The 25,819-nt window shown below is 41.2% G+C and overlaps 2 protein-coding genes across 5 annotated transcripts; one reads left to right on the plus strand and one right to left on the minus strand.

The window, feature by feature from the left end:
* Positions 1-7,635: 7,635 nt before the first annotated feature.
* syn1 (synapsin I) lies at positions 7,636-18,741 on the minus strand. 2 transcript variants are annotated; one of them, XM_063489770.1, is made up of 14 exons: positions 18,107-18,741; positions 17,341-17,809; positions 16,723-16,780; positions 16,226-16,317; positions 15,902-16,058; positions 15,714-15,803; positions 15,181-15,243; positions 14,951-15,093; positions 14,785-14,859; positions 14,592-14,694; positions 14,368-14,511; positions 13,002-13,071; positions 12,402-12,918; positions 7,636-10,545 (listed from the first exon to the last, which is right to left on the minus strand). In XM_063489770.1, exons 2-14 carry the CDS (start codon positions 17,670-17,672, stop codon positions 10,410-10,412), a joined length of 1,980 nt encoding a protein of 659 aa, XP_063345840.1. In that variant the 5' UTR covers positions 17,673-17,809; positions 18,107-18,741; the 3' UTR covers positions 7,636-10,409. The 2 variants fall into 2 exon arrangements, with proteins under 2 accessions (XP_063345840.1, XP_063345841.1); XM_063489771.1 differs by having other exon boundaries at positions 7,636-10,507; positions 18,107-18,739.
* vgll4l (vestigial like 4 like) lies at positions 17,513-25,560 on the plus strand. 3 transcript variants are annotated; one of them, XM_063489773.1, is made up of 6 exons: positions 17,513-17,620; positions 21,775-21,898; positions 23,534-23,657; positions 23,782-24,019; positions 24,563-24,635; positions 24,788-25,560. In XM_063489773.1, the coding sequence occupies exons 2-6, from the start codon at positions 21,832-21,834 to the stop codon at positions 25,087-25,089; spliced, it is 804 nt and encodes a 267-aa protein (XP_063345843.1). In that variant the 5' UTR covers positions 17,513-17,620; positions 21,775-21,831; the 3' UTR covers positions 25,090-25,560. The 3 variants fall into 3 exon arrangements, with proteins under 3 accessions (XP_063345843.1, XP_063345844.1, XP_063345842.1); XM_063489772.1 differs by lacking the exon at positions 17,513-17,620 and adding an exon at positions 21,420-21,670; XM_063489774.1 differs by lacking the exon at positions 21,775-21,898 and having other exon boundaries at positions 17,521-17,620.
* The last annotated feature ends 259 nt before the right edge of the window (positions 25,561-25,819 follow it).

Consider the following 25,819-nt stretch of genomic DNA (forward strand, 5'->3'; position numbering starts at 1 on the left):
TGATGGGGACAGCTGGCTGTAAGCCCCAGCCCAAAGCATGTGACTGGCGCAGAAGAACTGCTTACTGAAGCACTCTCACAGCAGATAGAAATCACTACAGACAAACTGTGCTGATCAGGCAGAAGATGGCAATAATACTTACCTCTGACAGATCTCATTTTGTTACAGGAGAAGCAGCTTTCTGCTTGAGCACACTGGAGTATGACCACTTTTCTTATTATTATTATCTCTTTTCCTGCCTGCTCACTGGTTACAAAACACACATCTAACTGGGACTCCATCTGTGAGATACCACGTGTACGAGATATGATTCAGAATACAGTGGATCTCACATTGTGGCATCCAGCATTCCTGAGAGTGGGATCTATCTGAGTATGTGTGACTCACTCTCTCTCTCTCTCTCTCTCTCTCTCTCTCTCTCTCAGAGTACACTGGCATCAGTTTGTGTCAGCTGTTGGTTACCATGCATAAGTGTCTGTCAGCTTGGTGATAGCAGGTGTCTTAGGCACCTTGTAGACTCTAACAGAGAGGAAATAAGTGGCTTTCTGTTGATTAGAGACTTCTCTGACAGGGATCCGTCAGGCTTACACCACCGCAGATCACTGCTTCACTCTGCTTCGACTGCTTAAACAAGCTTCAATACTTGAAGGTTGTTTCAATACGGTAAACACCCTTCAGCTCTGCAGCTCTCTCTAGTTAACTCTATGGAAGATTAAGTGACTCTGCAAACTTTTAGTTCTCATCTCCATGTTCCCATTGGAGGAAATTACATAAGAGATGTGGAGGTGCACACACACAGTCAGGCCCCATCGCTTACAAATTCCAGCTCAAAAAAAGCGACCGTGGCAGGCTAATAGAAAGGAACCGAGCTTCTTTTCTGGCCTGTAATTATATGTCTGACAAAACAAGAAAAACACATTAGACTGACATGGTAAGGCAGCCATGTTAAAAGAAGAAACCCCAGGGAAATCACCAGGGTCGCTAGGGATATTAACCATCCACTGCAGTGCTGAATATTTTACAGAGCCAGAATTAGACCTTTTGGATCTGTTTGTGACTGAATGTGGTGAGTACTTCAGTTCCTTCAGAAATATCATCATTAGGGCAGTCATGTTATCAGATTTTCACACTGTGGTCCAAAGAGTTTATGTTAAAGATATTTTCCCAATATCTAAATTACAAAATATATATCAGTAATAACCCTACCAGTAAAATCAATGTGGATTTTTGTCTATTGTGTGTTGTCTTTTTTTAAGAAAATAAATGAAACTCCAAATAAAAGTGCATGAAGGCAACAAGCGTCTGTAACCATATATGTACAAAAGAACATAAAAAGAATAATCCCTCAGTTACTTACAATATTTTCATATGTGCATTATTTACTTGATATTTTATTTTTAAACCTCACATTTATTGTTTACTTCTGTAGGGGCATCCCTAGCTGATTTTAATTCAGTGGACTTATATTCAGAGAGTGAAGTGTGGCAGTGATAAATCTGAAGCTTCACTGGGAGATGCTTCCAGTCTTCCCTTAATTCCAAAACCCAGATTAAGTCCTCAAGAAATTAAACCACTCAGTCCTCTCTCTCCAGCCTTCTTACCCCAGACATCATTTACAGTTGTGCAAATCCATACAGGGTGTTCGCCTCTCAGGCAGCATGCTCCATTAGGATTTAGAAGCAGCTATGTGAGGTATTTGGATGCTCCTTTGGCTCAGTAGGATGCTGTACAATCCACAGAGTTTTGATTCAAAGTGAATCAGATTAAATCATATGCAGAAGATCGCAGAGAGAAGAAGAACTGCCGCAGGCACTCGGTGTCGGCGGGTAGCTCATGCTTCACGTTATAGAAGTTGCAAAAAAGAAGTAATTTCCTGATCACTCCCTGAAGCAAACATCAAATTATTAGTTTAGTCCCACAGAAGAGAATACAGTAATAACAATGGAATTACGTGCACTTGTCCTGTGCTTAATTAGGAAACTATGTTTACCCTGGCTGCACAGAAAAAGAACAATCCACTCCAAGTAACACTTATAAACAAATTCATGTACAAGCCAAACCATTTGGGAGCGGTATCCATGGTAACGCACACTGAGTAGGAGCAAAAGAGACTGAATTCATTTCAAAGGGAATGAAGAAAAGTGCTGTTGGGAGTCTTCCACAGAGACGATCAAAATCTATGTCACAATTTTAAGATAAACTGAGGTGAAAATGTGCTTGTAACCCTGCAACAATCTGCAAATGCACCACAGCCGGAATTTGGCAGCGCAGCTTTATGTCGACTGTACATTTGGTAGAGAGATGCGACGCGGATGCCTCTTACATCCCAGATTATCTCCAGCAGAGATTGACAGCTTAAAGTTAAAATAAGGTTCGCCATAAGGAGACCCCTCTGGCAGCCTCCTGGTAAAAATAAGACGTGATGAAAGACCTGCACTCATGTGGGCATATTCTCAGATCCTCCTCTCAGTACATGTAGGTCAAAGTAAGAATAGTGTAGATGTTATTCACAGCTGCACTGAGCAAACACAAACTCCTCTGTCCTCGCCTCTGGAGTCACACTAAGACATCCCATGGTGAGACTTAATTAAATCTTCATAGCACACTCCTCACTCATCCTTCATCATCTGCCATTTTGGCTAAGAAATCATCCAAGTCATGTGTGTGCGTTTATTAAAGGGAAAACACATTCAGGCCTCGCATAGAAACAGCGTGTTTCCATGCAAAAGCGCCTGATAACCTGACTCGGATATTTTCATGCAACCTGCAGAAACCGAATGCAAACTGTTAGCTCAGAGTTTCAAGAGATTTCCAAATGCTGATTAAGGTCAGCAGGCGGTTTTATGATGCAGAACTGTCATTAAGGTCCAGCTATTCAAGACAGGACAGACAACAAATCTTTTGTGCCTCTGTTAGGAAGAATCAATGAGGACCTTCTAAATATGGATGTCATTCACCCTCTACCCCACATCAGTACAATGCAAAGTAGTACTGGGTTGCACTAATTGTGCGAGGCTGTAGATTACGTATAATCATCAGCCACTGTTTCCCATTTGAGTGCTGAATAACGCATTCAAATCCTAAACTGACACCACATTTTCTTTTCTTTTTTCCTCATAAAAGAATGACTGAGGACATTTGCTGTATGCATTTTGTACTAAATCTATTACTTGTTATTTGAGCCCAGTGTCTCAAACTGTTTCCATTCAAATCCTGCTTAGTAAGCCTATCAAATGACGTGTGCAAAATCAGCTTTGACACTTGCTTCAGTTTGTGAATAAACAGCATTTTTAATGTATGTAATTACACATTCTGGTTCTAACCAATGCAGATGCACCTGTGCTTTGCAGCTTCTCTGGGCTGTTTAAATGGGTCAGCTCTAGAAATATCCTCTCTCAGAGAAGTGTGGCCTCCCTCCCCTTTTGTCTTCTCCCTTGTCTGTAAAGGAACGAGAATACTGCTGGCAATAGCCTTGAATGCTTTATTTGTGAGCAGCAAAGTCATGAATGCTACATTAGGATGACTGCACAACAACTGGACTACATGAGAAAAGAGAACGACCATCCAAGTTTTTGTTGTTTCTTGAGAAAGGATTTTCCAGGCCATGATCAACTCTGTCCAGTAACAACCGGCTACATTCCACCTAGTTTTTTAGATAAAAGTAGCTTTAAGCAACAAATTATGTACTCTTTCAAAGCCTGAATATGCTGTACTTTGACTAGATACCCACAAAGCATTTGATTTCACTGAATGGCCTATTTTACTGGAAACCCCCAAAGAGGTTTGGATTTATTTTAGTGGATGGGAATGAAATGATCCATCACTATGCTAAATCTTCTGTTATAACAAATAAGATTATGTAAGAGACACGCTGTGGCGCATCAGGTTGTCGTATTATGCTGTATGCCAGTGATTTGCTTGTTACCTTAGTGAATAATTGATATAATTGGGCTCTCCAGACCATGAGTAAGTCAGCCCGCCCCCCCAGCCTGAAATACAGCCGGTGAAAAAAACATGTGTCACTCGCTGTTGCTCTCTAAATGTCTTACAATTGGTAAGTAATAGTTATGATCTCAGAAGTTCACTAGATTCTTATTCAAATTAAATATACATTTGATAAATTCTCTTGTAGTTTGATTACTTACCACACCATTGCTAGACAACGCTTTTGATACAAGGTGTGGATAGGCGACTTACTCTGTTATATGCTACTTTTCATTTTGTGAATGAAGCTGTCCTCCGTATTCATGCCACGTATCAGAGAAGTGTTTTTTCTAGTACCAAACAGTACAAAGTTCTTCCCCATATTTGTGATTCATATTTCATGCTTTTATCTTTTATGGAGGCTTGAGAAAAGAATGAAATGTGAAGGACTGCAAAGTCTTATATTCAGAGTTGTTCAATAATACAGCAGCCACTGGTTAATTCAGTTTAAAGTGATTCACTGTTTTCATTATTCTAAGGTCATGCTACATAAATTTTACCCCTCTATGTCTCTAGTCTGTGATAAATGTAAATTAAATGATGTCACATTTATTTTGGGCTTGTCACCCCCCCAACCCCCATCCTTTTTTTCTGGGTTTTATCAAAGGACTCTGTCATTTGTTCCTTTACTTCTTTAGTTCATTCCATGCACAACACATTTCATGATGCATTAAAAATGTATATATATTTTTTTTAATTTATTAGATTTTCTTTCCTGATCAGATGAGCATTTTACCTGCAAACCAAACCTAGATTTGTCAGGAAGGAACAGCCACCGGGCAGCCAGATAAGAACTGCAAGCAAAGCAGATAGAGCTTTAAAAACCACGGTGACCTTTCATGAGCGAGCAGCTATAAAACATCCTGCCTGCAAATTGGATTTTGCACTCCAGACACTTTTGTCTGCAATGAAAACTTTCAAGGAAGAAAAAAAGAATCAATCTGGTGATTAAAATTGAACGCTCTCCCTCTCTCTCATTGCATAAAACCTACCTGCCAAAACATTTGCACAGACAGATGAGGGAAAGTAAAATCTAATTTTAATGTAGTTCTTTCAGCTGTAGATGCACTCACTGAGTTGTACAAGACAAGGCAATGAAACACATCCCTCTCCACATTAGAGGGGGTGTTTAATAGTATCGAGCCTCTCTCAGCTGCAGCTGGTGCATTCAGATTTTAAGCCCGAGTGAAAGCCCCAAAATTTGGGAACATAATAGTTGTGTTTTTACTCAAACACCATGAATGGGTCTCTGTTCTACAAAGAAGGGATGCCAGTTTAGTTTTGTTTGGTAGTGTGCGGGCTTTGATATCCATTTTTCTATGTGACTTAAAGTCGTACGATTAAAATTTGAGCATCAAGAAAAACTTTGTTTTTCAGCAGTGCTAACATAATTGCTAATACAATGATGAATCATAATGACTGAGTAGTAATACATACAAAATCCCAGGGCTCTGTTCTGTAGCATTCAGGATGCTTTTACTTACTTAAAAAGGATGTGGTTTTTTTTTAATATAAATTAACACTTTCAATGGAAAAGGAATGCATATACTGTATTATAAGTCATTTGTAATGGCCAGATAAACATGTTACACTGTAATATGGTAGAATAAATAGTTCTGTGGTGTTTGTGTGCTTACAGAAGTGAGACTGTAGGCCCACACCACCTTGTGGCCACATTAGTATGTTTTATATTGAAAAATACTGTCAAACTATAGGACATTCCTAAAAGACATTTCTTTACATAGCTACAGTTAATACAATTTATTTCAAATATAATTCAAATATAAGCCTCTAGCATTTCCACCACCAGGATCACATCTTGAAAATATAAAAAAGGTCAAATGTCAGAAAGTCTCAAATCAATCAGTTCCTTTACTTCTTGTTCTTCTTGTTAGCCACAATAGAAATCGCTAAGAAGAACTGACATCAACCCAGAAAAGCTCAGTTGTTTGACCCTCAGCATACCAGACACATTATAGAAAAGGTCAAAAGATATGGGTACTCAAAGGATACTAAAGAAATACTGGAAGACTGCTCAGACTTTATGTGATATTTTGGGGCATGCAGATACCCTGTGAAGCAAAAATGCATTTTCCGGTTATATACATATCCAATAATGCTACTGTGAACTTAAAACAGTCACTCCAATTGACTTTGGACTCCTGCAGGCCAGGAGGATCAAAGTCTTATCGTGGACAAAAATGGAAGAAGTGCCTTCAGTTCATGTGTTGAAAAAAGGGGTTGTGTTACATAGAAAAAAACAACTTATACAATCAGAGTGAAAGAAGTAGAATTTGAAGATACGTGGAAACCACTGCTAGAGTTTCTGAAGCACAAAATGTGTCCTAATAATACTCTTATATGGTCTATGCAGTCTATATGTATGTGTATTTAAGAGAAATCTAATTAAATTGTGTTTTTAAAAAGCAGGGTGCTAAACTGTTCAGTGGAGTCAAGGGTGCTCCCTTTACATTTTCCAACACCTAAAATGGCTTTAATAGATTTAATAATAAGAGAAATGGGAAGAGGTTTAATAACAGACTTTTTCAGTGGTGGCCCATAGAGGTCAAACGCACTGCAATTTAACAAAACACCAGCAAATAAAAAAATCTTTCAAAAGCACACAAAACACAACATAAGTGGAATGAAACAAAACTGAACTAGATAGAAAAAAATACATATATAACACACACACAATGGAAGTAGAAAACGCTTTTTAAAAAAAACAGGCGGCAATTGTTCATGGGGAGACAACAACGTGACGGAACAGCTGCGGCAGGGGCACGCTAGCAGTAAACAGCTAATAGCAAACATGTATCTACAGTATTGTATGAATCATGTGATTAAAACACACATTACCTGAATCTTTTTCTAACTCATAACACAGATGAGTCCCCTCAGTGCAGTCCTTCGCACATTTTGGCTTCTGTCACTTTCGTTGCTGCTCCGTCGCATTATTATCTTCCCCAAAACACTTCTGTTGTTTTTATGTTTTGCTATGGGTTTGGGGGGGGGTTTGTTTGTTTGTTTGTTTTGTGATTTTGTCCAACTTACTTTTGTGGGCTGTGTTTTTGGGGGGCTTTTGTAGCATCTTTGTATTTGCTGGTGTTAGTTGCAGTGCATTTGACCTCTCAGGGCCACCGTATTTTTAGAGGCTAGCTTACAGCAATGCAGAGTATAAACAATACTTTGCCTAATATTAAAGTCATTCACAACCGAATACTATGCACTGTACCCATTTAATATAAATACCTAAAGTCTATGAATTACTATTATATATATCCTTTAATTATTTTTCTTTATAACTGAAAAACGAAAATAAAATAAAATGCAACCCTGTAATTATCAACCTGATGGATAAAGTAAGCTATAAAAATAAATGTTAACAAAAGTGTGAAAAACAAACTGAAAAAGCAATGATGTCTCTCACCATCAAGGACACTCAGGACAGCAAAATGAAAAGAAATTTGAATATGAATGTTACTCAACAGTTCTGCATTAATCATTTAGACTAACTGGTGTTGTTACAGTTATTCAGCAGCTGTGTCAGCATCTTTTAAAACCTACTTTACTGTACTTTTCTCAAATTAACCAGTCATTATTTGTCATAGGTTTTATTGGACATGTGCATGTTGTAATAACATACTCATTTTCACATAATATAGCTACATTGCATATAACATCAATATCATTTTTTATTACATTTATTTCAATAATCCACCATGATTTATATTATGCAGTATCTTATTTTTGATTAACAAAAAACCCTCAGCTTTTTGATTTTTGCACTTACATCTATGATGTACATTTTGAACTCTGGCAGGCATCAACTGACAATCAATTTCACTCAAACTTGTAAGGATTTTACCGTTTCACAATGATTATACAGTGGAATTAAAAAACAATAAAAGGAGCTCTAAGAAAGAAGACAATGTACATTCACAGTCAGATATATCAACCATAAATAATGTAAACCCTTAAAAAGAAAATATCAAAAAAATAAAATATCAAAATGACTTCTTTGCATTGCCGTCACGGCTCATCCTGTCAGGCTCCAGAGGGCTCGTGGCAAATGGTGCTTCTCAGTTTGGCCAAGAGACCTCTGAGTGAAAGGACGCCGCGGTTTTTCAAAGATAACCATCAGTGCTAAATGTGATGGCTCATTTTCATAAATTACACACTCAGTGTGAAAATTACTCCTCTCTTACTTATTCTCGGCTGTGCCATTATGAATCTGACAGTTACGTACTGACACTGAGTAACTGTAAAATGTAAAAATGAAGCCCTCCATTACTTATGCATAACATAACAAGCACCGTATAGCAGTGCCATTCACGAGAAAATTGTGCATGTACAAAAGGAAAAAGTAAGTAAACTATTTTCCCAGATAAACTATAAAGTTTAGAGACACACAGAATATCAGCAAGCACAAATAGCAGCAGGGGAGGAAAGTGACAATCTGGATCACTCAGAGCTTTGCACAACATCTATTTGGTTTGACCAGGTTACAAAACAACATTCACACGTTTATGCACCATTGAACACAAGGGGTCACTGTGGCTACATAAACAGAAAAACACAGGCAACATGGAGAATCTGCAGGGGGACCAGGACTCACTTAGACTTTTCACTATTGGGTCTTCTCTAAAAGCGTGATATTGCCATACTATATCACCATCTGAATCTATAGCACTCCTTCTGGAAGACATTTATAGTGCCTGGAGAAGATAAAACATTCTTCAGTGACAGCTTGGATTTTCAGAGACGTGATCAAAGAAAGTTTTGTCGGTGCAAAAGATGCGTGGCAGAATTGTGAAATCAACTGCAGAGAAGCATCTTGCAGTTGGCATTCCTAAAACTTTTCACCGTTTTACCTTTCTATGTGGTACAAATGAATTTCACAAACGTAACATTCCTTGGCTGAGTGTGCTTTGGAGTGCATCTTACGCTGACCTACTGCTAAGACCTCCTACGTAAAACCTATTGTACATCCATTAAACTCAGTAGCTGGTTAGCAGTTTTTTTCTTGTCACATTGCTTTGAAAATTGAGGAAAATAAACTGTAAGTAACGATATTTTTCACTAACTGTACCTGAACAGTCGCCAACCCTGTCTACACTGGATCCCACTGTACCATGCCTGTTACAGACATGGCAGCACCCCAAAGCAGGAACCCTGCTTTGTCAAGTGGCAGATGAATAAACCTGAAAACCATTGTATTCAAGTATAATTTTGCAAGATATACTCTGTGTGCAAATGTGTTTGAAATAATAAAACATTCTAGCTCATTAAAATGCATGCTTTTCCTTCTTTTTTTTGTAAACAACCACTATAAGACTGCAATGGAAGACCCTCACCCACACACAAGTGTCACAATCAACTGGACATCCCTGAGACAGCTCCATTTGATTTGACGCTCTTGTCTGTGTAAGGCATGCTTTCAAGTTAGAGAGCTGCTGGGCTTTTGTTTTTCTGCAACAAAAACAACAAAAAAAGGCGAAGAAAATCGGGAGCCACGACATACTCACGACACCAACTACTCTAATACTAGCTAATTTAACTACATGTGACGACACAGTTACAAGCGCCAAAGTCAGGGGTTGGGAAATGCAACCATTGCCTCATGTTGACATGCAGCTAAGACATCACCATGAGCGATCTACAGCTTGAACAGATCTAGCATTTGCAAACACTGGACATCCTTTTTGTGCAGCTGTAGTCATTTGGGCGCCATACAAAAATAATTAGGGAATCAGGAAAGCAGGGAGGATGTTGTTGTTAATTTTGCAAGGAGTAGAAGTGTGAAATAGTGGTGTAGCTTTGTTTTTATTGGGGATACATGGAGATTATTTAGTGGCTTTAAGTCAGTTTGACAGCTCTTTATTCAAAATTAGGGGTTAGCTACATTTTCACTGTTTTCACTATGACACAAATATACTATTTTTAGACAAGAGGAGATAATAATACTAGGTGCTGCTTTTTATTTAAAATAAAATATTTGGCTATCTTCCCTTCCCCAATAACTTTCATACAGCGCCTCAAGTTACTTGAACATAACGGCCACGATGAATTTACAGCACAAACAAACAAGTGAGAGCAATATTGTTTTGTTTCGTATTCATGCATATACAGGCTTCAGTGTGGAGTACAAACAGTTTTGAGTATGATTACTTAAGCTCGAGGCAAGGCAGGGAATGTTTAAGACATCAGTGCCTAACTGTATTCTACTTTTTGTTCGTTTTAAAAGAGTTAAACCATGTAGGCAGTGGCTATCAAGTGTGTACATTTTCACATCAGGCTCAGTGTACATGAATTAAAGACGGCATCCGGTTGGTCCTTGTTCGGAGGGGGAAGAAGGGGTCTGTCCTTCAGTTTGCCTGTCTCTTTTTCTTTCAGGAGGAGAGGGAAGAGGGGCTTATGCCGTCTCAGTCTGAGAAGAGACTGGCAAAAGATTTGCGTAGATTGCGTATGGTTTCGGCCTTCACTTCGTCCTGGCTAAGGCTGGCTCGTGGCGCTGGGGTTTCTGGAATGTTGAAGGTATTGGTAAGAGACTGGGACTTGCTATAAAGAGAGGAAAATGGCAATAGAGGAGAGGAAGAGGCTATTAAAGTCATGCAGCAAACCCATGGAATGAAAAGACTGGCGCAAGGCAAGACAGAGAGAGGGAGAGAAATGAGAGAAAAGGCTCAGTAAACAATGATAAAGCGCATTCCTTTCCTGGGGTCATTCAGTATTACCTTATCATTTCAAGTTATCTTTGAATATGATATGGATATTGAATGACTTTTCTGGAAAGCAAAGTGATGCATGTTTTTGTATGCGACTGACAATAAGAGGGTTTATTTCTCATTGTCAGGAGAGCATAAAGAAGCTCAAATATTAAATCCAAAATCAGGATTATGTATTCCCAATTTTGTGAATTATTTAGGTTACATTCTGTTCAACCTGATATAAGGCGTCCTGTGTGGCACCGATGTGTCAGTACTGCTGTGGAGGCTCACTGTGCTGCTCATAAGAGGAAAGAGTGACACACTGCAGAGCGCACTTCCTACTTTCAGCAGAAGCAAGAAGTAAAGAAGCTAAAGCAGGCAGAGACCGCCGAATCATGGCTAACCTGGTTAAATTAAGGCGTGAATGATTTTGCTTACTGTATAAATAAATAAATTGTCTGAACACCTGACGGCAAAACAGCAATACGTGATTACATGTGTCCAGTTTTGTTTTTTTTTTATTAAAAAATGTAAAGTTTCACCCTGAGGCCCTTACAGCATCTGCGGTGATTCAGACACTGCGCTCCACTGCGAAGCTGTCAATTTACCAGTTGATCTATGCCCCTTCGCTTACCTATTGTCACAAGTTTTGGGTAGTAATCAAAGAATGAGATGCCGGATACACGGGCCAAAATGAGCTTTTTCCAAAGGGTAACTGGCCTCCCCCTTAGCAACAGAGTGAGGAGTTTAGCTATTCAAGAGCATCTCAGAGGGGAGCTGCAACTATTCCACACCGAAAGGAGCCAACTGAGGTGGGTTGGGCATCTGACACTGATGCCTCCTGGGTGTCTCCTGGGTGACGAGTTCTGGGTATGCCCTACAGGGAGGAGGCCCCGCGGGTACACCTCAGTATTCCACAAGATAATCTGAAGGAGGTAGCTGGGAAGAAGGAAGGCTTCCCACAAACCGCGGAAGAAAATGGATAGATGGATACTCAAAAACTCCATGATACTAAGGCCTTGCAGTGGGATTAACTTAGACCTGGTGGTCTTGTCTTGGAAACCCTAGAGGTTTTATTGCACTTGGAGGTACGTCATTGAGTCTAGTAATATTATCTCCACTTATCTCTCCTTTCCTCCACTTGGCATGTGTCTGCTCCACTAAAGAAGGAGCAATGGAGACTTGAACTCACGGTGAAACAGAAAGCAGAGGAGAGACGCTCAGCACCAGCAGGCTCTCACACTGAGCTGAAATAGACAAGCTGTGCTTTTAACTAAGTATGCTATCACACAATGAGTCATGTTTAATAATGTTAAAATATCTGATGACCATGTGTAGCCTCACTGCCAGTCGATGGCATTAGTTTCATAAGTTTCACAACAATCTAGATATGTAAACAAGGTTCAAAAGTTTATTTACATTAAAGTGATCTTTAAATATCACAATATGTAGATTCATTACGGCTTCCGCTTGTTGTTTTAACGTATCAGGCGCTCTGCACAGACTTTGAAATGTTATGTTACGTGAAAGTGCTGCTGACGGACTGAAAAGTGTAAAAATCAATAAACCATGCACATTCGGGTGGCTCATTTGTCATTAAATAGATTTCCCATGTGGCATGCATGTCACAGTGCAGGCAACAAGAAGGGATCTTCTGCTTGAAGGATGAGGTGAAACCGATCCCATTTATCATTCACAGCTACTTACTTTAGTTGTGGAGAGCCGCCCATAGCCGGGCTGTCCTGACTAGGCTTCTGTGGAGGCTGAGGCTTCTGTTGCAGAGGGGGTCGTCCTCCTGGGCCCCCCTGGCCCTGAGCGGCAGGACGTGGCTGCTGGGTGGTGGGTGCTCCAGGGCGTCCTTGTTGGCCGGGAGCCCTCTGTTGCTGTGTCCCTCCCTGTGACTGCTGTCTAGGGGGCATGGCAGGCCTCTGCTGTGGTGGACCACCGGGAGGTTTTTGGCCTGCAGATGGTTTTTGGCCTGCAGATGGTTTCTGCTGCGATACAGACTGCTGCCTCTGAGCTTGAGGGGATCCTCCTTGGCTTCGCTGAGGAGAGCCCTGACCAGACGTAGGTCTCTGACCTTGAGTCGCAGGCCCTTGGCTTGCCTTAGTCTGGTTACTGGGGTCACCAGTGGCAGGGCTGGCAGCAGATTGTTGGGTCTGTACAGGAGGTTGGCCTTGAGGTTGTGGACGCTGCTGAGATGGAGGGCTTTGCTGAGGACCACCTATCGGAGATAAACAAAAGAAGGAGACAAATCACATTCAAATTCTGAAATATTTTTCAAGACCCTAAAAGTCCAGTTCTTACCCTGTGGTGAAGGACGCTGTTGAGACTGTGGGACTCTCGGTTGTGAGACTGGCTGAGGAGAAACTGCTTTCTACAAGTTAACAAGGGGAAAAAATCAATACAAAGCAAAAGTGACATTCATCAGATGGCTAATCATAGAAAATGATAATGAATAAATATTTTAAATGTCTCATAATTTGGTCAGAAAAATTTTCTGCCACAGCATGATCTAGCAAATCTCTTAATCACAACATTCATAACATTTTAAGCCTCATTTAGAAATCTACGTTCTAACTTACCTCATAACCAGAAACTCCTCTTAACCCTACACTGAATCCTTCCACGCCATTCAAGTCATTGCAGGCAAAGTAAATTACAGTGTCGTCTGTTTAAAGTTGTTATTTGATTGTCTCTCTGATGTGACCATCTCAGATTTAGAGTACCCCAGGGATCTATGCTTGGCCCACTACTTTTCTTAGAAACACAACATGTGTTTTTAAAAAGATTAAAGAAAATATAATGCAGATCCTGTTGACTTGAAGCTCACTGAATCTTGTCTTAATTGTTTCTTTCATATTTTTATGCCCACTAATATACAGTTAGGTCCATATATATTTGAACACTGTCACAGGTTTTTTTTTTTTTTTACCTTTTTACTGAAATGTATTCCAATTATAGTTATATAATGGACATAATGTGTAGACTCTCAGCTTTTATTTCAGGGTATTCACATTCAGATTGGATGAAGGGTTTAGGAGTTCATTTGAGGCGTGTCCCTTGCATTTGGAAGATTTTACTGTTAACAGACAACATGCGGTCAAGGGGGCTTTCCATGCAGGTGAAACAAGCCATCCTTAGGCTGCGAAAAAGAGGGTTAGGGTTCTCTGCAAGATGCAAGACACTTATAAGCCTCAAGAACAGAAAGGCTAGGCTGGACTTTGCTAAAAAGACATCGAAAAAAGCCATCCAGTTTTCAGTTTCGTAAAAACATTCTTTGGACAAATGAAACCAAGATCAACCTCTACCTGAATGATGACAAGGAAAAGTATGGCGAAGCCGTGGAGCAGCTCAAGATCTAAAGCACACCACATCATCCGTAAAACACATCAGAGGCAGTTTGTTGCCTTAGGTGTGCAATTTTTTTAATGCAATCTTTTTGTTCAACCTGCCGAATTAAAGCTGAAAGTCTGCACTTCAACTGCATCTGAGTTGTTTCACTTAAAATTCATTTTGGTAGTCTACAGAACCAAAATGACAAGAAAAAGTGTCTCTGTCCTAATATTTATGGATCTAACTGTACTTACAGTGTGTTACTACTAAAAATGTGGAAGATAAGAAAAAGTTAGGGTGTGCTGGAGCAAGGAAAGCATGTCTGTTGTTTGAGCACCTGTGCTGGCTGTCCTGTACGGACTGTGGAAGAGCTTGAAGTACGTGGAACAGTCTGGTTCATTTTGGAAACCACTAGTTCTGCAATATGAACGCGATCCTCGTCCTGCTGGTCCCCAATCAGTGGCATCGAACAGTCATCAACCTTAAAAGATCACAACTTGATATAATTAGTGGACTCCCCTTAAGATCATAGAAAACATTGATATCATTGTCATGTAGTACCTCTATGATGTAGTCCTTGCCATCTTTACCATGTAGAGCCTCCACAGCACAGATGTCCAACCCTCCAAAGATATCGGAACAAGAATCCACCCACATTCTATACCTGCAGTGACACATTAATCAGACCTATTATAGTGCAGTGAGACACGATTTGATTTACAGTTTTATTTCATGTTCAACTCTGCGCTCTTACTTGTCTGACATGGCCACCTGCTCAAGCATAGATGAACCAGTATTGGTTTTCCAGTTGCCAGAAATTGATGTTCGCCTGTTAATTAAAATAAAGACTTAACTCTACATTCTAACCATTTTCACTATTTCTATTTTAATGCATGAACCTGAGAGGAAGTTTCACTCACATGTAAGCCTTGTAATTGTTGCCAATCTTCTGAATGCGCACATCATACTTTGCATCAATAAATGGCTCAGATGTGGCGTAGGTCTTGGTCAGTGCCACAACACTAGCAATATCTTGAAAATCATACTGATTGTCCACTTTCACCTAAAGCAGCAAGAGTGAAAATATGAATATAGTGACATCAGCGTGTTCATGTGGACCTGAGAAAGTACTTTAGAACTCTAGACTTACCTTTCCCATCCCTGAGTGAGCATGGCCCATCTTTACCACTACAGGAAATCGAGGGGAGGTAATCTGCAAAAAGAACATTAAAACATGCTCAGATTTCTTATAAATGAACTTCCTCGTAGTGCTCCAGTGATTAAAACACCAATTATTATATCAGTTCTGATCGGGGCAGATATTATGATTGGTACTGATGGCCTGAAAGCCAGCCCAGTACTGTCAGGCTGTGACAGCAGGGATGGATTAAACTGCTCTGCACCAACCCGTCTCAGTTTAACTGTAGCAACACTGACTTGGCACTCAAGAAATCAAACACTCACCATCTACCAGTTACAAAAAAAAAAAGTCGATGCTTAGAAAATGTGAGTGCTCTCAGCTGCTACATAAGATTGAATATTGACATGGAGGTAAATTACACCCTTGACATGTGACCCGTGCAGAGGTTGTGTGTGTATGGGTCTAGGTCCTTGTTAGTTGAAGAGAGTAGCCATGAAAACTAATGAAAAGGAAGAAGAGAAGGACATAGGGCAAAAACTCACCATTTCCTTGTGGTTTGGATAGTAAACCTGCTCAATCAGTGGGAACTCCTCTGAGCCCAGCTGCTTGTGAAGCCTAGACATCTGAGCAAACTGAAACGTACAGAAAGATACTGCTGCATAGTATGTCTATGTCACTCAACTAAGTGTGTGTTGGCTTTAAATGAATGCCTTAATTAAATCCTACTCACCACCCACGGTTTGTCACAGAAATTGTAGACCGAGTGCAAAGAGTTCACACTTGGCAGTCCAGCGTACTGCAATCCAATCACTATGTTACGATGGTCTCCATTCTTGTCCATGCTGAACGCATGCTGTCTGATCAGCACAAAGTCTGGCTTAAAGGATCTGGTTCGGGGGACATGAGCAAAATATTTAACAGCACTAAAAAAAACAACAAATCAGTTTGATGATTTATTCCATTTAGGGCACAGTGAACGTTTCAGCAGAAACTCGTAGTTTTACCAGCGCTGCAATTCTTTTTCTAAAAAAGAAACATTTTGCAGAGAACTTACTTTGTAACTTTATGGCCGCTCCTAATCGCATCAATGTTCACATTGTAGGTACCTGTGGCATTGGCCACCAGGTTGATCTCAGAGAACTCTGCCTGAAAGGACAGTATCAAGGTCAAACCCTAATAAACACTTCAGAAATCACAGCGGTGATGATTGGAGCCGGTGGTCAAGCAGAACAAGACACAATTAAAGAATATCAGGCTCTGTGTGAAATTCATCCTTCCTGTTTTGAGGCCACATAAGAAAGAAATGTCAGTCCAGAATGAGGTAGAGAGACTAAAATAGGAGGAGAAGAAAATGCCTTAGGCAAAGAAGATTTTAAAATGTTTATGGGCTTCTCTTCTGTTAAAATGCTGCTTAGTGGATTACATCATGAAAGACCACTGAGTGAAACTGTAGTAATAAATATAAGGCTGCACATTTCTCCTCACAAATAGATTATTGGTCTGCTATTGGGCTAGACAATCTACAAGTCTGCATCACAAAGTAAAACTTACCTGTTCGACCTTTATGTCAAATTCCCCATGGACCTTTCTTCCTCTGAAGACCTTCACCCTGATTTTAAAACAAGAAGTTAAATGATTGCATCAAAAGATTGATATTTTTGCCTTTCTATATTTAAAATTTGCCAGTATTTTGGCATATTTTGAAATTGAGATAATATATATATAAATATGCATATATAAATAAAACTACTGGTGTTGCATCAGGACAGACCAGCTTCCGTTTATTGTGAATATCAATCCTGCTTCGATAATGTTCGATAATTCGTTTGACAAATAGGTAATCATCATATTCATGGCGGCCATGAACGCATAGTGCACTTGCATAATTTCAGATTATCAGCAGAATGCAACACGAATCGATCACAAGAAGAAAAAACAAGCTGATCGTCAAATGAAAATGGCTTCTCTGCCTTCGGTCTGTTGCGCCTTTGCCATGGCACAGTTTCGGCGCACAAAACATCCCACCGGTGGTTTCACGTGATGGAAGGATACCTCTCAACACCGGATGAATCATATGACCTTCTAGCAGTTAGGCCACCGCAACCCACGGTCTGGAACACTTTTGCTGTCTAGACGAGGCAGCGCGCTGCCAATGCGCACTGCTCTTACCAGTCGGTCTGCTGGTCGTCGATGACCAGGAGGATCTTGGCGCTGCTGGAGACACCTGCCCGGTCCGCTGCCTCCGATAAGGTCGCAGCCGCAGCAGCTGTGGTCTGTTTGACGGCGTTGGAAATGGATGAGAAGAAGCCTCCACCTCCACCTCCAGACTGCTGCTGTTGCTGCGGCTGCTGCTGACTGGTGGACTGGCGCCTCTCTGCCGGCCCGGGCGACACTGCGGGGCTCTGCTGCGGCGGATCGGGGCGTTGGAGGTCGGTCATGTAGCCATTGGGTAGGTTGGACATGAAATTGCTGTCCGAGAGTCGTCGACGCAGGTAGTTCATGGTGGATATTTGTTGAAAAGACGAAGGAGGAGGATGGGGGGTCCAAATACACTGAATGCGACTTACAACTCGATGTTCAGTGGGGAAATGAATGACTAGGCTACTTTCCCATGTGCAGGAACAGGAGTCGGTGTTACCTACAGAGAAAACAGGTCCCGTGTTAATATAGAAGGAGAAGCTCGACTATCTGATCATAACAGTGGCGATGAGTCGTGACGGTGTAGCTTAAAGAATTTGCTAAGATGAAAGAAGACATCAGCCCTCCTTCACCTTAGCAAATTGTGCAAGCCAATTATCAGTCTCCGTGTAAAGACTGACGCAAATAAAAATATAAATTTATTGACATTTTTTAAACATGTATCCTGTTTCCAGAAAGCCACCTAGCACTTCAGCAGCCTGTAGTAACAGCCACAACCGGGCATGATGAAGCCTACCTGGGAGTGTATCCAAACTGGTCTGCCCCGAGGATGACTTGATGATTCCTCGTTATTACCTCCTGTCTGTCACAGAAAAGCTCGCATACGAGTGACTCTCATATCCTCCGTGCAGGCAAGTCAGGCATCAGGCTCGAAATAAATAAAGCTACAACCCTTCCTGCATCACCGCCGTCCTTCTCCTCAAGCCCCAGTTTTTTCCGTCTGCCCTGCGTCACTCCCAGTCATCCTGAGGGAGAGAGGAGCTGCGCGGTCGTCAAGTTGCAGCAGGGTGATATCCACACTTCCGGTGGCTCTTTGGGGGGAAAAGAAAGAAATAAAAATCTATGCATATCTAGGGCTGATTTCTCTTGACGTCAGAGTTTGGACATAGTTAAACTAAAGAAGTAAAAATAACAGCCACTGCTAAAACCGCATAAGTGGCGAGCTGTTGTTTTGTTGAGTCTTAGCGTTGTTGAACTTCCGGCATTGTTCTCGTCAGTATTCTTGTAACTTGACAAGCTCCATGATGGGGGTATCAGGGTGGTGCTGATGAGAGCGGAGCAGCAGGGGCGTCGCTCGCTGTTGGACATGATCCTGCTGTTGGCTGCAATACTTCTGGGTGTTGATTTCATTCGGGCATCCTGCTGGCTCCAATAAAGCAGCAGTGGCACACCCACTGCTGGGTTGTCAGGCCTGCTGAAACAGGGTGTTACTTTTGATTTTCAACTGAATCAATACAGACAGTGAGGGATGCGCCGTCTGTTAGTGATACTCGGAGCCCACCCCCTGGGAGCCATGGGTTGCTCTATGGAAACTGTACCGTATGGCGGAAACTACAGAGACACGGATAGAGGCCTAGAGCCGGGTGCATTTCTTATCTAAATCATGAATGCCTTTTAGAGATAATAAATAACCTATTGCTTGCTAGTAAAAGGATTCAAAAATACCGCTGTTTAGCTCCGCTCTTCAGAGTTGGGAATCGTGAACTGCCTATTAATGTATCATTAGTTTACATTTATTTTTCAGTGGATGGTTTTTAGTTTTATTACATTAGAATTTGTGTGATTTCATAGAAAGTAGCTCGATTACTTTAGTTCACAAACCAGAGAAGCAATCGCTCTCTAGCTTGCCTTTCTTTTTTCTATGCCCCTTTTTTCTGTCATTATCCTGCCCACCATGAAGGCATGCCCAGGCAATGCATCTGTCAGGTAACCATCAGTACACACTTCCGATTATTCAGAAAGGAGAATGCTCAGAAAGGGGAATGCTCTTTGTGCTCTGTGGTGTGTCGCACACAGCTACTATATCAGGGATAAATCCCAAAGTATTGATTATTGTTAATTAGTGAGCTTTCCACAGTATTATAGTCATCCCACTTGCTGCAAATGATCTCACTTGGAGATTCGTATGAACTACGAACAACCAGATACTTTTTTTTTTTTCACTTTTTTAGGTACCTTTAGTCAACACTTGTCATTATTGGGTACTTTTGCTGTAGGTTTTCCAGTCTTTGCCAAACTATACTTTTAAAAGTAGTATTGCTGACACTGTTGCAGTGAAGGTCCTCTTCATTACTTAAATAACGGGATATATTTGCACCTGGATGGGGGAGGCTGCGGTACACCAAACTACACTAGAACTGGACTGAAAATCAACAGGTCTTACTTAGAAAATTTAGGTTTTGGTTCAAATCATCATCAACATGTTCATAGGAGGTCAGGAGAGAGGTAAAGCAAGTATCTACAGCCATTTGTAAAACACAGTGGAGGCTCTGTCGTGGTCTGAAGCTGCATTACAGCCAGAAGTGTTAAAGATCTTGTCAAAATTTAGGAAAATATGAACAAGAAGGAAAACTGAGATCTGGATCCACCATCTGGAAATTATTTGATTGGCAGCAGCTTAATGTGTCAGCATGACACTGATCTCCAGCACACTGCACAGTAAATTCATACCTGAATAGAAAAACACATCAGTCATGAATTGGAATTCAACATTATTGAAGGAGTGTAAGATCATCTCTACAGAGATTAGAACAAAAGACAGAAACATCCAAAGAAGAGCTTTGAATATATTTCAGGAAGTCTGGAGAATTATTCCTGAAGATTTCCTAAAGAAATGATGAGAAAACGTGCCTAAGAGAGTTCAGGCTGTGTTAAAGAATAAAAGTGGTCATAGCAAATATTGACTCTCAAGCTTATTAAAATTGTATAAACTATGTTTTTGTTCTTTATACTGTATGTTTCCATATAGCAATAAATCTTGTTTCCCTAGCAAAATATAAAGAACTGAGGGGTGACTCAAGACTTTTACACAGTAGTGTACTTCCTAGAAGATCTTCTTGAGCAATTCCCGTTTCTGATGTGTAAGCATTACATTACCCCAGTGACTATATCAGCTGATTAAGAGTGTGTAGCCCTTTATCATGTTTATAGAATCAAAACTAGTAACAGTATTTAATTTCTGTTTAGTATAAAACTAAACCCAGATTCTTTGTGGCTGTACTGAAATTGTAGAATAAGTTTTTGTTAGTACAGCAAGCCAAAATGCCTTGATTGCCGCTGGACAGTCGATGCAAAACTAGAATTCTACAACCTCCCTGGCCACTTGCAGATTTATAACCACATTCGTTTCATTTTTAAAACGTTAAACTGCATTTCCCCCCAAGTTATTTTCCTACACCTAACCGTGCTATTGCTTTGTACGACATAAGGGGGCACTGTTGAGCTTAAATTAAACCTAATATTTTCCATGCACGTATGAACAGTGGGACTTCTAAAAGAGTAGCTTTTTATCACGTTAAACAAAATTCACCAACCTGTTAGGGTAAAACTCACAAGTAGAAATCTCCGACTTGTATATCAATAAAGTCCAGACAGCACAAAATAGTATTTCTCAATAAGTTTTACAGATACACCTTAAAACAATGACATTAATAATGATTTTCCCCCCCTTTTCATTAGAACTAATGTCACGTATCTAAGTAAGCTGCCTCCGAGGCCTTCTACATGTCGTCAGACTCGCATTACACTCTCAGAAGATTTTTTTTTTCTCATGGCAGCAGCAGCATTTTCAGTACTTAGGGAGTCTTTGTCTGGCCATCAACAAAAGCCCTCGGATTACTGGTGAGGCAGGCTCAGAGTACAGCTGCATGCGTGTATGGGCAGGTCAGAAGAATGACTGGAGCTCCGGTGGGCTAAGCACTCGGAAAAATGCAGTTTGGTGAGATTGCAGATTAGGAGGAAAGGAGGGAGGTGGGAGGGGGACAGGTGTTGATTCCATGTATGGGGAAACCCGCAGGCACACTCTACAAGGAACTGAAAGAAAATAATTGATGACGGGTGGGGTTGTTTGTTTGTTTTTTCAGGATGGAACTTTTTGTATAAGAGAAAGTGTCGAGTAAAGCAAACAGTTCTCTAATCAGAGTAAAGTCTGGTATACTGTGACATTTAGCGCCTTTTTTCTACTTTAGCGATGGGCCTAACTGCAGGCACATTCCCAACTGTACAGTAATAATAATGAGTGAACCGGGGCTTCTCATTGGCCCGGGCAGCAGCCAATGGAAAGGCAGGAAATGAGTCACAGGTCTGTCCGCACTCACCTGATACTTTACCTGACGGCGCTCAGACCCAGCGTCTCATTACCTTTCCAATACAGTCTATAACTGAGGCTCTTTGTGTCCTGTAAAGCCCAGCAGTCAAGGTGTTCCTCTGTATTTGGGCTCAGCAACACAAAGATAAGGAGCAATGGCTGTGGCTAACTTCCAGTACATAACTCGGATGAGCAGTGGCTTCAAGGTCTACATTTTAGAAGGTAAGCTCGATTTGCGCCTTTTTAAAAATGTCCTCATGTTTCTTGATGACAGTGGATGCTTGGATCTGTGGAAATAAATCTCTGCTGTGGTTGTGCCATATAATTTACTTATTTGTATGTGTATTTAATATGTATTTCTCAATATGATATGAACTATATACAACATCTGTGTTAATTAAGTGACATTTAGTCTGTCTGTGATATTTAGGTGAAGTCAGGCAGAAAGAATCAGATACGGTGACAATCAAATGACAGCGATAAGTAAACAATCAAGTATATGTACTGCTAGAACCACGTTTGGCTTTTTCGGTTAATATATTTTTCAGTTAATATATTTAATACACTGAATCTTACATTCAGACTCCTCTGTAAATACTCACCTGAGGCTTTAACTGAGATTTTCTAAACCATGCGTTTTTGCTGGGTAACAATAAAATCAGATTTAAATGCAGTGAACCAAAAGGTCAGGAAGCATTTTCCCTCTGCTAATAAGGAAGAAATAACCATGCCCGAGGCATTAGAAAATCAGCATAGGTGTGGTTATACCTACCCCCCTCCACAAAGCCACACTGTGTGAAGGAATAGCTCACATGTGCTATTGGAGAGTTTAGATGTTAGGAAATGTGAACTGGAGTGAGCAGTGTGGGCGTGAAGGCTGTTTTGTTTTTCTCTAGGAATGCAAAACCGATTTAAACAGACTGTCTCAATTCAGTGTGGCACCACAGACTATTGTTTCTTTAAATACATCCAGTGACTGATTTGAATACAGTTTAGCACTGCTGCCATCCCGTCAGTGTGGATTTCCAAGTGTTAACTGAACATACAGTGCAATTGTGCTGCCATTACATTTTCAAACAGTGCTTGTGTTTTGGCTGCATGCATTACACATCAGCCTGGGGATGTGACTGCAGGCTGATTTGCCCAAACGCCCCCCTGTGTGACTTTGGTTGACATTTGATGGGTGATAAACCTGCAAAAGACTGAGACATCCAGCCCGTTTAGTGCGTCTGTCCTGCACTGTAGACATGCTTTAAACTCCTCTGATTGAACAAGCCACTGACATCAGCAGCTGCCTGTCGATGTGTTTCAACTTGTGTAATTGCAAAGATCCAGGATGTGTACGTGTTTCACCTTGATGGCCTTTTCACAAATGGTTGACGCCCAAATTGGGGTCCTCAGACACGGAGAGCAGTTTGATGTTTTTGCACTCCATCCAAACAGGGGGAAAAAAAAGTTGTTGGGGCTCTTTTGCGTGTGACTGGGCTGAATGCCAATATGTAGAAAAACAACATTTACCGTTAGCATTGAATCAGCTGTGAAGTGTTGTAACCCTCAATGATCAGGTAAATCGAGTTCTACAGCTTAACGGAGTTTACGATTAACGGTGACAAAAAAAAAAAGCTTTCCCACGAAAAGCAGTCGTGCAAGTTGATGTCATGGATCAAAACAAGCAGTTAGTCATCACTGCTTCACATCATTGCCAGTTAGATACGATCACAAACGTCACAATATACGGTCAGTGATCTGACGTAGGATCGGCGTTGGCAAAGGGACCGCGGGCACCTCTGATGGGGTTGTGTTTCTTTGAAAGTCTGCGTGCTTCTTCTAATCCCGCATTTTAATTTTGCTCTGCAGGTCAGCCTCATCTCAGAAGCGAAGACAGATACAGACATATGACACATGACCGGGCTCGAACCCAAACGGTGTATCCAATCAAACGCAAGCGCAGCCACGAGAGAGGTCTGACTTTGGAGGAAAGGTTGGTTGAGCTATTTAACTTTCCTAAGAACATTTTCTTTTTATAGATTCAACTTATTAAATGCAAATTCTGTCAAAAAAAGACAGCAACGAGGGTCTGAAACTCTTTCAAATAATTGTTTCAGACGAGAGCGAGCGATGAGCCGAAGCAGGCTGGCCCAGCGAGCAGCCCCAGCAGTGTTCAGCAGCCAGCAGAGTCCAACACAAACCCTGAGTCCAACACCCAGCCCCACCAGCCCTCTGCCCACCCATGTGTACTACACACCAGTCATGGATGAACCCCTTGCCCTCATCAAGAAACCCAGAAAAGAAACTGAAAGCGCAGAGGAAAAGAATAAAGGCACCTCTTCCAGTCAAATCCAGGTAATTCAGCAAAGCCTGTCTAGAACACAGGGTAGTTAGGAGGTCATAATTTGTGGCCGTACTGTTTACCCTACTGTATAGCCTCAGCATAGCTTCAGGCCACCAACCACAGGGGTCCATTATCTGTAGTCAGTGAATCCAGCTGCACAAGCATTCTGCGTCTAAGTGTGTCTGCAAGCCTAAGCTTGCCTGAGCTATGCAATCCAGCCGGATTCGGGAAGAAAATGTGAGTAATGGAGGGAGGAATGCCATCAACAAGACCAAACAGACTGCTTTCTCCCTGACCTGTTTATGCCACCACACTGGGAGGGAGCTGACTTTCACGCGCAAACCCAACCAGTTTAATCGGTTTTCAGATCGTGTTGTTTTCAATTTAAACTGTTGCAGTTGAAGAGCGAGTGCACAGTCAGGTTTAGCCAAAGTCAAAACAAAAACACAAAGTTTGTGGAATGAAACGAAAGCTTAAAACCAGGGTTACAACCTGTGCTTCAAGTCTAATTACTTTGAGTCTAATTACTGACCCATTTCTTTTTTCTTTTCCAGATACGTCCCTCTGTGATCACTTGTGCCTCCTCGTTACGAAACCCCTCTTCAAGATCCGTGGGCCACTCATCAGGTCAGTCTCACACTCACTTGGAATGAGCTCATTTACCCAGAAGGTCACTCCCTAGTCATCACACGTGCCTCATAGCACAGCCATACCACGCACTTTTACTGACTCACTTAGGTGTGTATATAAAGGTTTGCCATTCATCTTCTATATTGCAGTGGTTCCCAAAGACAACTATGATAACGTCCTCGAGGAGCATTTCCAGAGGAGCTTGGGTGTTCACTACCAGAAAGCTCAGTCCCGGCAGCTCTCCATCAGTGTGTCCGTCGACGACCACTTTGCCAAGGCTTTGGGAGACAAGTGGCTACAGATTAAATCCAAGTCTTCCTCCTGTTCTTCCACACCGCCCAGCAGTCCAAGTGTCACTCACTCCCCCACCTACAGCCACAGCCCAAATCTGTGCCGCAAAGAGTCCACAAGCAGCTCAGTGCTAACGCCCAGCCACTGGAATGTCAATTAAAGTAGAAACGGCATCTGATCCTGGTGGAAACTGGACTCTTTGAGACTTTTAACATTTCACTGCCACTCTGCAGATGGCTCTGCTGTCTGTCTGGCTGCAAATGCCAGTGCAGGAGTTGACAGAGCGAGCTTACAGATGCAGGAGTGCTGTCAATTTGGATCTCTGCGTCTACAAGCTTAATACAGCAACACAAACAAATGTAGCATTATTTGGGACATTGACATATTTTGTTACATTTCTATCCTCCGCTTGCTTGATAGCATTTGAAAAGCTGAGATAATGTAGATGGTGATGTGGGATGATTGGGGAAAAAATCCTTTACATTTCTTTTTGTAAATGTGTCATTTCTCTGAATGCCAGTTACACTGTATTATATTTATAATCTGATACCCCTGGGTGCTTTACAGTCTAAGTGACTAGCCTATCTGCTGTAAAATGTGCTTTTAAACTGTACACAAACCAGACGATTAAAAAGACGTAAAATTCATATCTCATAAATCATTTTTGTGTGTTTGTTCCCTGAGTGTGAATGATCTGGACATCAAATGTCTTCAGAAAATGGGACGTTGAAATGAAAATGTTGTAAAATGAAACAAATCTCCTTTCAAACTAAAGGGACGTGAATCCAAGGACACCTTGTTAAGACAGGGCAGGGTGGCATACCAGACAACCTAATTTCAGTAGTGAGTCAATGTGTGTCTAGAACACATCCGGAACTGCATTTTACACT

Source organism: Pelmatolapia mariae, linkage group LG12 (genome assembly GCF_036321145.2).
Source record: "Pelmatolapia mariae isolate MD_Pm_ZW linkage group LG12, Pm_UMD_F_2, whole genome shotgun sequence".
Classification (NCBI taxonomy): domain Eukaryota; kingdom Metazoa; phylum Chordata; class Actinopteri; order Cichliformes; family Cichlidae; genus Pelmatolapia; species Pelmatolapia mariae.